Source organism: Sparus aurata, chromosome 8 (genome assembly GCF_900880675.1).
Source record: "Sparus aurata chromosome 8, fSpaAur1.1, whole genome shotgun sequence".
NCBI lineage: Eukaryota > Metazoa > Chordata > Actinopteri > Spariformes > Sparidae > Sparus > Sparus aurata.
Window position 1 is genome coordinate 30250636 of NC_044194.1, and position 15719 is coordinate 30266354.

General features: G+C 40.9%; 1 protein-coding gene across 3 annotated transcripts in view; it reads left to right on the forward strand.

Annotated features, from left to right (window-relative positions):
• Positions 1-15719, forward strand: part of edc4 (enhancer of mRNA decapping 4) — a 33149-nt gene that overhangs the window by 9182 nt on the left and 8248 nt on the right. Inside the window, exons 10-29 of one of the 3 annotated variants that reach the window (XM_030425689.1) lie at positions 6-101; positions 301-397; positions 674-854; positions 1325-1391; positions 1658-1749; positions 2200-2381; positions 3159-3238; positions 4666-4798; positions 4895-5190; positions 5329-5559; positions 5821-5922; positions 6127-6270; positions 6573-6609; positions 6923-7070; positions 7362-7517; positions 8157-8272; positions 8376-8541; positions 10493-10679; positions 11543-11762; positions 14792-14955. In XM_030425689.1, coding sequence (XP_030281549.1) covers positions 6-101; positions 301-397; positions 674-854; positions 1325-1391; positions 1658-1749; positions 2200-2381; positions 3159-3238; positions 4666-4798; positions 4895-5190; positions 5329-5559; positions 5821-5922; positions 6127-6270; positions 6573-6609; positions 6923-7070; positions 7362-7517; positions 8157-8272; positions 8376-8541; positions 10493-10679; positions 11543-11762; positions 14792-14955 — 2895 coding nt within the window. Of the gene's footprint in view, positions 1-5; positions 102-300; positions 398-673; positions 855-1324; positions 1392-1657; positions 1750-2196; positions 2382-3158; positions 3239-4665; positions 5191-5328; positions 5560-5820; positions 5923-6126; positions 6271-6572; positions 6610-6922; positions 7071-7361; positions 7518-8156; positions 8273-8375; positions 8542-10492; positions 10680-11542; positions 11763-14791; positions 14956-15719 lie in introns of all 3 variants that reach the window. The other 2 variants (XM_030425688.1, XM_030425687.1) reach the window with 2 other exon arrangements.

Consider the following 15719-nt stretch of genomic DNA (forward strand, 5'->3'; position numbering starts at 1 on the left):
AATAGGGTTCCTTTCTGGCGGTTCCTAATAACTGGAGCGGATCAGAACCAAGAGTTGAAAATGTGGTGCACTGTTTCCTGGACATGTTTACAGACCATCAGGTTAGTGCTTTACTCATCATTTTTATGCACTGTGTCCTGTCAAATAGGCTTTAAATGTGTTAACATCAAATAAGTGCTTCAGATAAGTCTAAATTTAGTTTAGAGGATTATTTCTGTCTGAAAGCGTATCCCATTAATTTACATTTACAGATTCAAAGATGCTAATGGTGGTGTTTTTTTTTTTTCTTTCATTTTTTAGATTTTCTCCAGATCTCTTCAACTCAGTTATGCCCAGTCTGAAAGCCAGTCTGGACCTCTCTTCTGAGTATCTCATCCTCACAGATGTACAGAGGAAGGTCAGCACTAAGTTGTCAAATTAGTTGTGCAGTTTAAACATAGTACAAGGATATTTATGGCTATGATCCAGTCTCAAATTCATATTGATGCCTATAGGGGCTCCAGTAGGTCAGTTGGAATAGCATGAGCCCCATGTACAGAGGCTGTGGCCTTGTGCTGCATGTCATGTTTTTAAAGTGTTGGACTTCTCTGGACCAAACAATTTTTCTTGCTACCCAAGTTACTACTTAATCCTGCGCCTGGCTTCATATTTGGTTGATTTCATCATTTGTCAGGTTCTGTATGTGATGGAGCTGAGGCAGGACCTGGAGAAAGGCAAGGCCACTTTCACAGCAGTATCAGAGTTTCTGCTCACCCACCCTGTGCTCAGCTTTGGGGTCCGGGATGTCACCCATAGCCGGCTGAGACACACTGAAGTCCTCCCTGCAGAGGAGGAGAGCGAGAGCCTGACAACAGGTGCGCATGTGCACTCTCTCTCACTCACACACACACACACATTTTTGAAACAAAAATGTTTATTTTTTTATTTTATTTTCTATTGAAATTGTTATTGTATTCCTCCAATATCTCTTTATTGTCTCTTTATCTCTATTTCTTTTAAATTACTCTTGTGCTGCTACTTATTTCCTGTGTTACCTGCACATTTCTCACAAGGGGGGTCAATAAACGAACGTCACATCTTATCTTAATCTTTTCACTGCTGTTGTCCTTTGATCATTTCTGTTACCATGCATTTTTTTCAATCATATTCCAAGGGCCAACACACAAGCAGTAATCTTTAAAACAAGGCAATTTATTTTTTCAATCGTTCATTTGAGATCTTTTTGGGAACCCTGCAGAATTAAATAGTGCATTAAATATGTAGCAGTATTGATCTTACAAGACAACTTGCAGCACAACTTTTATATGTGTGTGTTTTCTTCCAGAGGGCACTCAAGGACCCACAGAGTCCAAGTCTGGGATTCAAATAAAACTCTACTGTGTTCACACCAAGTAAGTTTCCTCCCAATGGCTGATGTCAGTTTTAAGACGATTATAGCTGAAGTGAAATAGAATAAAGCTCAAATGATCTTAGGGGCCTATTTCGCATACAGTTGGTCCCTTATAACAAACAACAATTTGTATTGATACCAATTAAGTAAATCATGATGTTTTCAATGCAGGTCAGCGTAACAGGGGATGAGCGTACATGTTGTGGAGTCTTGTGCAAGCAGCATGCAACTGGCATACATTAATGTCAATCCTGTGTGTGTTTTCAGGAGTTTGCAGGATGTTCAGATCTGGTTTCAGCCCAACTTGGGTTCCAGCTCTGCAGTCTTCCTGCCCCACTCTGATTCTCAGGATGGTTTTGGTAAGTCACAGTCTTAACACTAAAACATAAAGTGGGGACAGACAAATCCCAATCCATGGAAATGATGCTTCTTTATTTTTTCATTTTACATTTTTGATCCCAGTGTGTACATTTGTAAACATCTGTAGACTGTTAAGACGATGTTAAGAGTATTTATTTCAGTTTAAATGTATTTAAATTGGATTTAGGTTTGTCACTATATACAGTAGTTGTCATGTCAAAAGTACAACACCTTTATTTAAGCTGAACAATAGCATGATTAATCACTTTTGACCAAACTTTTATGTACATTATGGAATATAGGTTTCTACTATTAGAGTGTTCATTTTACAATAAAGCTCTACTCTGTCATTTGTTTAGATTTTCCAAGTGATTGTGCCTTCTTAATTGTTCAATGTTGCAATGTTGGCACACAAATTAAGCCCTCTTCACATTCTGTGTATCCAGCAGGGTTTTCAGACCATCTCACAGACCAGAGCTCTGACAAGGAATCAGGAAATGGCTCTCAAACAGACCTCAGGAAGATCCCATCGCTTCCTGCTCCCACTGACTTCCTGTCAAACTCTGGTACCAGTAGCGGAGTGATGCCCAAACTAATGACTCCAGATGCTTTCATGACACCAAGCACTTCGGTAAGAACACTCAGGAGCTTTGGAAACGGCTCCTCCAGCTTTGATACACAATTGGTCTGGGATGTCTGGTTGGTGTCTGAGTGTCATTCTACCATACAGTCATCAAAATAGTCAAAACACTTGAGCAAATGAGTGCCAGTGTTCAGACATTTTTTGTGCATCAACTTGCATTATCTCACCCCATGAAAAGCGCCTCCTCCCACGTATCGGCATTCAGCAGACACAAGCCATGACCCTGTGAATACACAATCCATACAAACTGAAAACCCGCTTTACCTTTGGCTGTTTGAATTCAGACAGCTTAAGATAAAGTAAGATTTTCAGTTTCATCCATGTGTGAAGTGAGCGGCGGGGAGTCCAACAGCTCTCTCTCTTTTTTTTTTTTTTTTTGAAGTTTTTCGTCAGTAACCCTCTGAGACCCAAGAAGTTTCTGGGCTTTTTTTCTCCTGTAACATTTATTCTTACTGTGGCCTAATTTTGACTAGAATATGTAAGTCCTGCACCTCTCTGGAAGCAACAGAATCATGGCTAGCGGTGAGGGGAACTCAAAAAGGCATTATACACATTGGAATTTTTAAATCTGATAACCCTTAGTATAGTTCTTAGTTTTCTTGCTATTATAAATGGTGTGACAACCCATCCCAGTAATGTATGGCAGTATGGCAATCACAATAATGCAAGATATAAATGTGGCAACCATGTTTTGTTTATAACCATATGATAGTGATTTTCCAGATCCGCTACATTTTGGTAGATCACTTTTTTGTCATTCTCCAGGTACCCGCATCTCCTGGCAGCAGCGCTAGCAGTCTGACCATTGTGACAGCAATTAGCAGCAACTCTGACTCCACTAACAGGTGAGCTTTTCTGTGCAATGTAGAAGTGACAAGATTGCCAAAAAAAAAATTCAGAAGTGAACAGGATCTGTGGTACAGACTAATCTCTTTTGAAATTTTATAATATTAAACATTCTTAACAAGGGATGTCCCGGTCAGTTTTTTTTACCCCAATCCCGATCCGAGTCCTTTTAATATTTAGTAAATGCCAATACCGAGTTCCGATCCGATACTTAGCCTTAACTAATATTTTCCTGGATAATATAGCTGCATTAAGAAAAAATACCTGCATCCAAGCTCTTCCTTAATAGGTTTTTTTTTATTTTGTTCAAACAAAGTACATACTTTCATATGGCTCTTTCTTGTTCTGCATATTACAACATTACCTACCACCTTCCTTGCGTCAGCAGGTTAGTCTATGATGCTGCACGGTGACAGCAGACCCTCGTGTACAGCCAGCTGAAGTGTGTGTGAGACGCAGCCCACGCTTGGTACCTCCATATCATCCATTGCTTTTTTCATATTCCTTACTTTGTCGCGTAATATGACGTGGACGCGTTGCTTGTCTATTTCACACCCATGTTTTACATGCTCTGCTGTATGAGACCTACAAAACTAGTGCGCATACCGGCACGTTGTAACTCGAAAGTGGAGCCAATGTAATATTATGCCGAGATGATAGGGCATACTGGGCATTCAAAAACTCCAGATGACGAAGAAAACCCTGTTCCTCTACCACAGAGATGAGCTGGTTATCCAGGTTAGCAGCAATTAATTAATTTACCTTCTCTGTAATACTTTTGGCCATGTCGGTGTCTTGAGGATACTTCTCTTTCCTTTTGAAAGTATGAAAGTTGAAAGTGTTTGCTGCTTCGGTGTCTTTGCCTGTATTGCTTGAGTGAAATTATTGTATAACTTTGAGTGTTGTTTTTTTATTTGCTGTATCAAATGTGTAGTATTAATTGCAGATCTTTCGTTAACCCTTAGCACAACGGTTGTATTGCAGATGTTACATGTCGCCGTTTGACTACTTTCTCTTTCTAATTTAAGTTATTCCCACACTGCAGACATTTTATCCACAGGTTTACCAGAGTAACGTTACGCGTGTGTCTGTGTTCTGCCACAAATTGTCCTCTGACAAAAAAAAACAAAAAACGGTCCAAGTTCAAAATTGCCAATCCGATCAGTGAAAAAATGCCCATATCGCCCCGATCCCGATCCTGCAGATCCTGCAGGATTGTTATGTTTTTAATTAGTTGTTTGTTGAATTTGTGATGTTTTAAATTAATTAGTTATCGATACATATCAGCTTTTGGCTTCCTCTGTTTATTATAAATCCAAACTGTTTATCAGTTATAGATTCACTTATGCACACAATGTCTGACTCCTCTGGTCACGCATGTGATCATGTGTCCCTGAGTTAAGTGAGTCTGTTTAACCATGTACAGGGCTATGGACGATGTCAGTCACAGTCCGAGCAGAGCAGAGAACAACACCAGCAGCAGTCTAGCACTCTCCACTTCCACCAGCAGCCCAAGAGCTGCGTCTGCGGTGCTGCTGCCTGGACTGGAGAACCTCCAGGTAGGACCCGACTCACTCTCCAACTTCTACAAGCTTCTTTATACTGTAAATTACATAATACATTTTTTTCATTATACTGCTCTTCTCTGTCTCCAGGCTTTAGCCTCCCCCAGTGGTCCTCTCTCACTTGATGCACCTCAGGTTCTGGATTCTCCCCTCCTGCCACCTCTGGCCTCTCCAACCAGAGCCCGCTCCCCTGACGTCATCTCTTCAGCCTCCACAGCCATGTCCCAGGACATGCCGGAGATTGCATCCCAGACCCTGCAGCTTCAGCGTGGACTGGTGTCCAGCTTGGAGGCCTCACCTCTTTCTGCTCTCCAAACAGACAGCATGGCGTCTGCTGCATCTGCCCTCCACCTACTCACCTCACCACGCACAGCCAACAACAACAGGTACATTACAAGCAATGATAACATAACTTTAAATAAAAATGAATGTTGGCTTAATGTTCACAAGCAAAATGATCAAGAATTTCTTTACGCTTTAAATCACTGGAGATGAACACCAAAAAAATGTGTTCTCTGTCTCAGCCTGTTGCCCCTTGAACTTGGAGGTGCAGATGGGCCAGTGGGCGGGGCAGTAGAGTCCGAGCCCCGACTCAGCAACACCCCATCTCTACTTGAGAACGCGTTATCACAGGAGAACCCTGGGGTTGGAGGAGGATCCTCAGATGGCAGCGTTGGCCATACACCTTGGCCGGCTGCACCTGACATCACCAGAGAAACCAGGAACAGTCTCAGGGACAATGGTCTGAGTGACTGGTAAGAATCCCTATGAACAGAACTATCTCAAAACATGTACATGGAATAAAAGGAATTAAAAAATCTCACCACTACTTAAAGTATGTAACATATAAGCAAAACCTGTAATCAAATTGGTGTTTGTCAAGAAACACATTCAATTAAAGCAAATAGAAGACATGGCCTTTACAGTATGACAGTTTATCTTTCATATCTGTGTGAAACTGTAAAAGCAGCATGAAATACATTTATCAAAAGAAGTTTGTGTCCCATGTCTTGTAGTTCAAGAGAGGAGTCGAAGGACAGACACTTGAGCTCCCCGTACCATCGACGCTCCTATCACCTCACACAGAACGATAGTCAGGATGCTGGCGCAGACCAGAGGTAACATAAGGGAACCCACCTTCTCTTTCATTATGCAAATAAACATAGACATGTCTAGTGTCATTATAAAAAGAAGATATCACAAATCATGGCATAACACAAATCCAGCACTGTCTTTAATATACAATAATGTTCCAATTTTATGGACCTTGAGATGAGTACAGAGCATCTTACTGTATCTGGTTGTATCTGCATGTGATCCAGTGACCCTGATGATGAGGTGGCCAGCCTGGCATCATCCTCAGGGAACTGTGGCGCTCGCTCCTCTCATAGATTACCCGTAAAGGACTGGAAAACCTCGCCACGAGGCTCGCCAAAACCTAAGAGAAAGACCAAGAAAGATGACAGGTATGTCGATGTTTGATAGAGAACATGAAGTGGGCGTGGAATAAGAACTATTTTGTAGAATTGAGAAGACTTGAATCTTGAGATTGATGTTTTCAGTACAGCAGAAATTAGTAGTGTGAGGGAATGAAAATGTGTACTGTGCCTATGTTACTTGAGAGAAGTGATAAGTCAAACTAAAATTACTGTTACACTGTTAAGTGCCATTTTATATACCCTGCTCCTCACATCAACCAGTAAATAACAAACATGGGTCATTTGTTGGAGTATTATTATTAAAGTGTTCTCACATTCTGTTTCCTCAGTGAGTCCTCTCAGTCCAGGCACTTGGACTCTGGTCAGGTAATGTGATCACATTTTGGTTAGCTTCTTTTATATGCATAAACTACCATAATGAAAATATAAATGGAAGAAAAGCAATGTTGTACTTTTAAATTCAAACACACCTACCTGTTAACCATTAATTGATTTTTGACAGGAAAATATAAAAAAAACTTGCTAAGCCATCAGCTTATAAAGTTGCTGTATCTTATCAAATCGTTCTCTACTGACTTACTCAAAAGTATTGTTGTAAGCAAAATTCCCATGCATTAGCAGCACTTTCCTTTCGTACACTCTGTCTTCTTTTACAACCACTCTCTCCATCACCCTGTAGATGAATGCAGAAGTACAGGATGAGTTGTTGATGCTCCTGCGTAGCCAGCAGAGGGAGTTAACTGAACTGCGTGGTCAGATTGAAGCCATGCAGAGCTCCATCATGGCTCAGGTGGAGCATGTCCTGACCAACCACCAGGAACAAGAACGTATCCTCCATACTTGATGTTTTTGATAGCTTTCTGTAAAAAAACAAACTTGAGCCCACTTTCATACACTTGGCAAAGTGAACAACTGTCATGCAACTATTCAAAAATGGATCCTGGAGTTAACTGAAATACTTGTAGGTCAACCAAGGCCATGAAATGTTTTGTATAGTAAATGATATTTGGAACCAAAGGCCTTTTCTGAAAAATCCCTAAGGTATGAGAAGAGTACACATGCAGGCCTTGATGATGATCCTTCATATTCTTATGAGCCTTGACATTTCATGACCTCAGAGCGCAGACTAGAGCGAGTTCTGGCAGAGAGTCAGAATCATCAGCAGCAGCTTCAGGATCAGCTCAGCCAGCAGCTCAGCCACACCCTCAGCTCGGTGTTAACCAACAGAATGGACAAAGTTCTACGAGATGAAATGAAGAAAACAGTCCCGCAAAGTAAGGAAGCACACACAAAAACATGCTATTGTGAAGGACATGTTCAGATCTCGGGAACAGAGCTTTTCTGTGCTGATACAAAGTGGACTGTTTTGGAGTGTCCTCCACACTTGATACCAGATGATGGTGGTATTGCACCATTTTGTTATTTGCTAGTTGCAAAGGAAGTTGGAAGAATTATTATTTTTTTTCAAAATGTATTAAATCTTAACAGTTTGCTCATGTAGTCTTTCCTGTCCATGGCTTCTTTTCCCCATTCTCTTGACCATCCACTTGCAAATGTGTGCTTGGATTAGAAGACTTCTTTCTTGTGTCTACACTGCAGAATTTTGTTTTGCAGCATTGAAAAAATGGACCATGTGCACACTAGGCTATACATCAATAAATTACAGCGTTATCTTGACGCTTGAGATCATCCGAGGCGTATGATGAATTAGATATTATAAAGGCAGCTGAGGTGTGTTGGACTGCGACGCTAAAATTAAGTCTTTGGAGAGATGTTTTCTCGCCTCCCCTCTGCTGCCCTCTAATTTGTGAATGAGACGTTCCTTTCCCTTTTCTTCCAGCCTTGATCTTATGCCTAATTATAGGGGAGTTGTTGCTAATCTGTCTTGCTAATTAATTATTTCCCCTCTCTAGCAATCTCCAAGAGTCTCGAGCCAGTGACCGGTCAGCTGAATAATACAATTGCTGCAAAACTGACCGCTGTGGAGGTCACCCTGAAGGACAATGTTAGCAAGATGGTCAAATCTAAGGTAAGCGACTGGGCCTGTATCCTGTTTGGTCCTAAATCTTATACACATCACACCTCTCTACACGTCTGCTTCATTTCTCACGGCACCTGCTTCCTGTTTACAGAACACAACGGACGCAATGGGCCGAGCAGCAGCTGAAGCGATGCAGGGGCCAATCCAAACAGCCTATAAAGATGCTTTCCAGAGCACCGTGCTGCCCGTTTTTGAAAGAGGCTGCCAGTCCATGTTTCAACAAATCAACGACAGCTTTAAGCAAGGCACACAAGAATGTAAGTTAATCTTTATTCATCAAATTCTGTGGTTTTGCCAGCATATAGATATCAAAATACAGAGGAGACAACTGCAACTACTGCAACACAAGGTCAAACAGTAATACGTGCCTGCGTAAATTGGAAATGGACCTAACTTCCATCCATTCACTATAAGCAAAGACACCTGAGAGTCTTGGACTGTCTGTTGAACCTCTTCTGATGGCTCACGATGGCGGGTGTCTTATATAGACTCATTGTGCTGGTGCGCTCTTCATGATGGTTGTTCCCCCTCTGTAGATCTGAAACCAAGGTCTGTTTATGTGGAAGTCTAATTAAGTAAGTAACCACCTCTTTCAAAAAGCTCAGGGACAGCTTTTGTAACGATGCCTTTTCAGTTTGAGCCAGGCCACTGATGTGTTGATGAGCTGACTATTTATTTTGAGACTGTCCTCTGGAAGCTGGCAGCTAGATATTTTCTTTTAAAATGTACCAAGGCTGTCATACGTACAAAGGGGAGACACACACAGATAGCCTGCAGTAAGTTAGGGCCATAGTAACCATTTGAGCATTTGAGCTAAAATTTAAATTTAATTTAATTTTAAAATTGATCCGTGATCAAATTAAGGGTTTAGTGTTTTGTGTAAACATTGACTGATACTTTGCAAATGCTGCGTTAACATTTTCATTGTTATTTTTCAAGCCTTTAGCAGTGTCGCCCCTGAGTGTCAGTTATGAATCCCCAATTTTGAGAGTTGTTGAAGGATGAGACACTTAAACTTAACACAAAACAGCAACGGCTAATTCAAATTCAATCGTGACTTCTCATAATTCCAAATTAAATACAGTATGTAACATTTTTTCTTTCCTTGTAAAAGTGTCAATTTGCCATGACACCACTGAACCAGCCTATCCGCTTCTATGTCTAACGTCTGACCTACCTCCAAAAATGTTGCAGCTGTTTGAATGCACTCTTTAAAGTGACTTTACCATTTACACTTAATTTATAAAAGGATCTCAAATATCAGATTTCGAATTTTGCAAGTACCTTAAAGGGGAACCAACATAGGCTACTTTTTCATTCCCTATGAAGGAAGTACCCAGACTCACAAAAAATGGCTCAGTTATGTTAGCTGTTGAGTTAGGACAAACCTTAATGTGTTAAACACGTCTTAACTATTAGTGCCTTCATGTCTATTTGGCAAATAATATTATAGATAAAGATGTGTTTTGTGTAAAAAACACATTGTGTTCGTTTTTCCCAGTGATGTATGTTTATTGCACATAGAGCGGGAAACTGAGATACGATCACAAGTGGTCACTCAACACGCATGTTGGTGCTAGTCTGAACTGATGGGCTTAAAGCTGAATGCTTGTGATCGGATGGATGGATGGTAATACCAGGTTTTCCCTCTGGTGTGGGTGCATTGTGTTAAGTTTGTCTATTCATGAAAATGCACCAATGTTTTCCTAATATATCATATTCATGGATAGGCATATATTTAAGAAAACATAATTGGATTGATTAACAATATTCTGCATTACTGATTTATAACAATGAGTAGAAGTTAATATTTCTGTTGCTTGCCATTCATGAAAAGGGTGTATTTTAGCAAAAACAGCCCTGATCACCTTGTTGAGTTATTATTGCTAACCTTTTACTTAACTGCTTATTTACTTTTTGCATATGGATATCCCACTGGAGTTGATCCTGACTAGCGTAACACTAACAACACTGCCCTTTTCACTGTGGTCCTGGAAAAATATTTAGATGTTTAACATGCTCAGTCCTCAACCTTCTTCACCAGCCTGACATCTCTTTTTTGTGCTTGGAAAGGTGGTGTATGCTCATCTTGTCTGAGATTAGAAAGGGCCAGTTGTTGGTTAGAAATCTAGCTTCATGTAGTTTTGAGTGATGTGTTTGCTTGTGTGATGGGGAGAACCAATTTTCTGTCAACTTTCATCTTCATAGACATCCAACAGCTTGAGACCCATATGAAGAACAGAAAGCAGAGGGAGCAGGAGGCACGGGACCCCGTGATTGGCCAGCTCCAGCAGATGATCGACGGCTTCCAAAGCTCCTCTGATCAGCTGGCCAATAACATCACAGCTAACGTCCGGGCAGAGGTCCAGCACCAGATCCAGATGATGGTGGGAAAGTATGTATCCGAACTATCCCTCATTGATCACACTTAGCAGCTTATGATTAGAAAGAACTGAATCACCTCTAAACAATTAACACATTTTTCTTTCCTCTCTCCTTATCCATCATTTTAATAAATTTACATAATTCAATAAATATGATCTCGCCAATGCAGTGTGTCTATTTATTTATACAGAAAAAACACTTACATTGCCCCCCACTTAGTATTATGAGCTTCAACCATCAAGTTTGGTTGACTCCTGCCTGCTGTTAACTGATATTACTTGCAGTGATTGATCTGATAACATTGATTGACATTCCAAGTGGATATTTTGAATATCAGATATGCATATCAGCAGATGACTCTGTCAGCAGCCCCAGCCTTATCCACTGCCTATTGAGCAGGTGCGTAATGGATTGGAGAGCAGAAACAAGCAAAGCTTAATCCTGGGGCTAATGTAAGAACATAAATTCGATCCAGTCTCTTGTTCCCTCTTCAATTAATTTCATGGCCTCTAGAGTTTATAGATTTGTCGGGGGCGGAGCGGAGAGAAAGTAGTTTGCCAACTAAAACTTTATATTCTTGAAAAAGGAAATGACAATGCTGGACTGTGCAGACCCAGAAATGTTTTTCCCAATACAACATTCAAAGTAATCACTTGTATGTTATAATCATCAATTCAAACTTTGTGCCAACATAGAGACAACATTACACTAACAAAAAGTGATTGAATGACAGAATTCCTTCTGATTTCAGGCTCAGACGTAGTACATAGGCTCTTTGAGTCTTGACTGAGCCATCTGTCCAAAAACACACAATATGGAGGATAAACCCTCTTTCTGTCCTCATGTTTTTTCTTCTGTCCATATCCTCCTCAGTTTGCAGGAGTCTATTCTTAGCCATGTGCAGCGAATTGTCAAAGGGGAGGTGAGCCTTGCAATGAAGGAGCAGCAGGCGGTGGTCACCTCCAGTATCATGCAGGCGATGAGGTCAGCGGCCGGCACACCCGTCCCCACAGCACACCTCGACTACCAGACACAGCAGGCAAACATCCTGCAGCTCCTCCAGCAGGGCCAGCTCAACCAGGCTTTTCAGCAGGTAACACACACACAGACACACACAGATATATTCAGGTGTAGCTCTGTACATATTGCAGCCTCTGCAGCTGAGCCTATTTTCTCACTGCTAATGAATGCAAACACACTCACCCAACTTGTAATCATACACACTCACACTCAAAGGGCCCACCAGGGCTCCAAGGCCCAGAAAGCAAATTGACTACAACTACTTCCCACAGGCACCACCAGTGCTTTAGCCGTGCTGCACACACTTGTGTCTTGTGCTTGTGTTTTATTCCAAATGGCTTTGCACCCGAACATGCTGTAATTGCTTCAAACAACTCGTTTAGCTTTTTTCTCCAATCCCCTCGCTTCAGTCTCTCTGGCTATTTGTTATCATCCATGTTTATGTATAAAGAGTTCAGTTCTTAACTCATGGACTTGTGGACACCTAACAAACATGAGAATAGCTTGCCTAAGCTCATGCCTTCATTAGATCTGTGACTTACTTCCCACCAGATTGTTGTGGCATGGAAATGTCTTGTGTTTTTTGTATTCTGAATTAGGCCTGGGTGATAAACCGAAAATTTACCTATACCGAAATTTAGGACGATAACCGACGTCATTTTGCCCATGTCGGTATATTCGGTGTCATAGGCATAACATCCACTAGGGACAGGGGGATATGTCCCCCCCACTTTTATTTAATCCAGCGGAACGCAGTAGCTCTCAAGCATCTGATACTCAAACATTAGGTCCACTTGATTAATCTACTCAGCCTATGTGCTTATTTTACATTAATTTGATGGCAAACTCCGCCCGCTGATGCAACACCAGCTATGCCAGGTTAGTAATCAAGTGAACCCACTCTCGCTGTGAGACGCGGACAGTTTGTGTAATGATGCTGCGTTCAAAGGCTGCAACAGGCCACTGTCTTCGGCCGGGCCATTGATCAAACATTTGTGTTTTGTTTTTTATTCACTCAAAATAATGACTGTATTTCCAGCTAGAAAACGCGCATCTCTCTCCTTCCTTCATTGTTGTTTGCATTTGTGTCTCTGCGTGGTCTTACACGTTAGTGTCCTCATGCTGGAAAACGTGACTTCTCGCGTACGTGACGTCACTCCCCTAGACGCAAGAAGAAAGCAAAAATATATATTTTTTACTAAGGAAAATGACAAAACGGATATAACGCACAGTGACTTGAATAAGTAACTTTAATCTGATTACTGGTTCGGAAATATTAACGTGTTAGATTACTCGTACTGAAAAAAGTGGTCAGATTAGAGTAACGCGTTACCGGCATCACTGATTGTGTAGCTTAAGTGCAACATGGAGCATGAAGATGTAAATACAAAAATAAAAACAGTAGAATTAACTTTGAGCAAGTTTGGAGGAAAGTCGGAGGTGTGGACCCATTTTAAACAAGTCGTGGGCCGTGATAATAACATGTGTCGGCTTTGTCGAGTGCATTAAGTGCGGCACTTGTTGCATTATTCATTAAGATTTCTGTAGTTCAAACAACTCTCAATTGTAGTCGAGAACGTCAGTTATAACAGCCCACGTATTAAACAGTTGTCGGGTTTAAATCGGTCTTGGGCTCATAATTACATTCAATGTGTCGGGCCGGGCTCGGACACAACGTGCACGGGCTCGGGTCGGGCTTGATTCTAAGCTCTACTCAGGTCCAGCCGCGACTTTACTGAGGTTCACCCAGTGTGAGCAGCAGGAGGACGGTTAGCTCACCTCCCAGAACATGGCACTGAATCGCTGGAAACTGATTTAGGGAACTTCATCAAATTACTTAGCATAAATATGTTAATCAGGGTTCGTACGGGTACTTGAAATCCTTGAAAGTGCTTGAATTTCAATGTTGTGTTTTCAAGGTCTGAAAAGTGCTTGGATTTTAGTTTAAGTGCTTGAAAGTGCTTGACATTATAACTCTGTGTCTTTCACAAAATTGGGATCAGACTTGATAATTAATGTCTGAAGTTTTTGCTATTATGAAATATAATTTTAGATATTTACAGCATAATACAATTTACATAATTGTGATAAAAAGTGAAGAAAAAAATCATAAGTATATATACTCCTTTAGATACGTTTTTTACCCCAGCAATAAGGTGCTGGAAAATCTTAAAAGTGACCCTTAGAAGTGCTTGAAAAGTGCTTGAAAAGTGCTTGAATTTGACCTTGAAAAACGTGTACGAACCCTGGTTAATACAAAATAATTGCAATTCTTTAAATATTTTCCATGACATGGGGCCCAGTGACTCCAGCAGCAGATTGTATTAGTAAACTGGACGAATGAGACACAGCTATGTTTATTGTACTTTAGTGCTTCCTCTATTTTATATGAATATTGATATGCAGAAATCTAAAATTAAAAAAATGTCAAATGTAAACTGTGCCAAAAGACTGTTGCGACAAGTCAAGGTAACACATCCAACCTCTTCCACCACCTGCAGTACAACCACGTGATTCAATTCGAAGAAATAAAAAAAGCGAGAAGCGATCAGGACCAGCTAAAAGTGTTAGAATTTGTTTATAAGAGACTGTATTTTTAATACTTTGTGTTTGAAGAAATGTAAGTTATTTTATACTTTTAAACTTGGTCAGTTGTTGTCATTTCAAGTAATCTGTGCTTTTCAGCTGTTTAATCGTGTGCTTATCAGTTGTTCTTAACTACTAAATAAATAATATAAATCTTAACTACAGTGTAGTTCTACAGTCCTTCAAAGTGGAGGGGAGGGGGGTGTTACTTATCGTTCATTTATCGTTATCGAGGTGAGTTGCTCAATATATTGTGATATTGATTTGAGGCCATATGGCCCAGCCCTATTCTGAATAACATTGTGATTTAAACAATAAATATGACAGCATTGCATCTTCACAGACATTTATGTGTCTTTCTTGCTTCTGAGTCAGTGGACACTCCTTTCTTTAGTCAGTCCACTGCAGATTGAAATGTTTTCTTCTAGATGTCTTGCACAGAGAGAGCTATTTAAATTTGAGTTTGATAAAAATTGTTTATATGAATGAAAAGCTTCCTCTCCCCCATTCCTTCAGGCCCTGTCAGCAACAGATCTGAACTTGGTCCTGTACGTGTGTGAGACCATTGACTCTCAGCAGGTGTTTGGTCAGCACCCCTGCCCTCTTAGCCAGCCAGTGCTGCTGTCACTCATCCAGCAGCTGTCCTCCAACCTCACAACCCGCTCTGAGCTCAAAATCAGGTAAGGAAAACAAAGTTATTTCAATATGAATGCTGGTACATTATTTGATTCTCTATTTCACTGGCAACCATAATATCTCTATTCCCTCTTTGAGGAATATGTGGATCCCTTCAACAGTGCTTTCCACAAGCGCCGGCTGCCGGCCATATAGCCGACTACACAGTTAACTCCAGCCGGCTACTTTAATGACTATTATTTTTCGATTTTAATAAAGTTAAATGTTTTTCTAACAGACTGACAATAGTGTCAAACTGAACCGCACTCATTAAAATTGTGATTCGCTGTGCTTGTACTGATAATAATCACAAATTACTCCGATCATCGCCGACTTCATTGATCACAAGGGAGAGAAACTCATCCGCGGCCCCGACACGCGGTGTGTGTGCGCGCGCACTTAGCGGAGTCAGTGTGTCAGCCGTCGTAGGCGAGAAGCAGGGCTCACCATAATACGTTTATTTTATCACCGGTAATCCACTCTTCTCTTCCAGCGTCCATTTAGCAATACCTGCGACACGTGCTGGCATCAAAAAACACTGTCGGTTGTACAAATGAAACCAAACGGACTCTAAGAGTGTATTTTCATTAGTTGCTAAGGGAGAAACGTTCACTGAGTGTTTAATTGTGTAGCCACCACTGCAGACTGTGAAGGTGTCATGCACCGACAATAAGATATTTACAAGCCCAGAACGCCTCATGATGCAATATTATGTGAGCTTGTATAGCCTATTATTCATTATTTTCAGTGCGCAAATCACAGTTTTTAT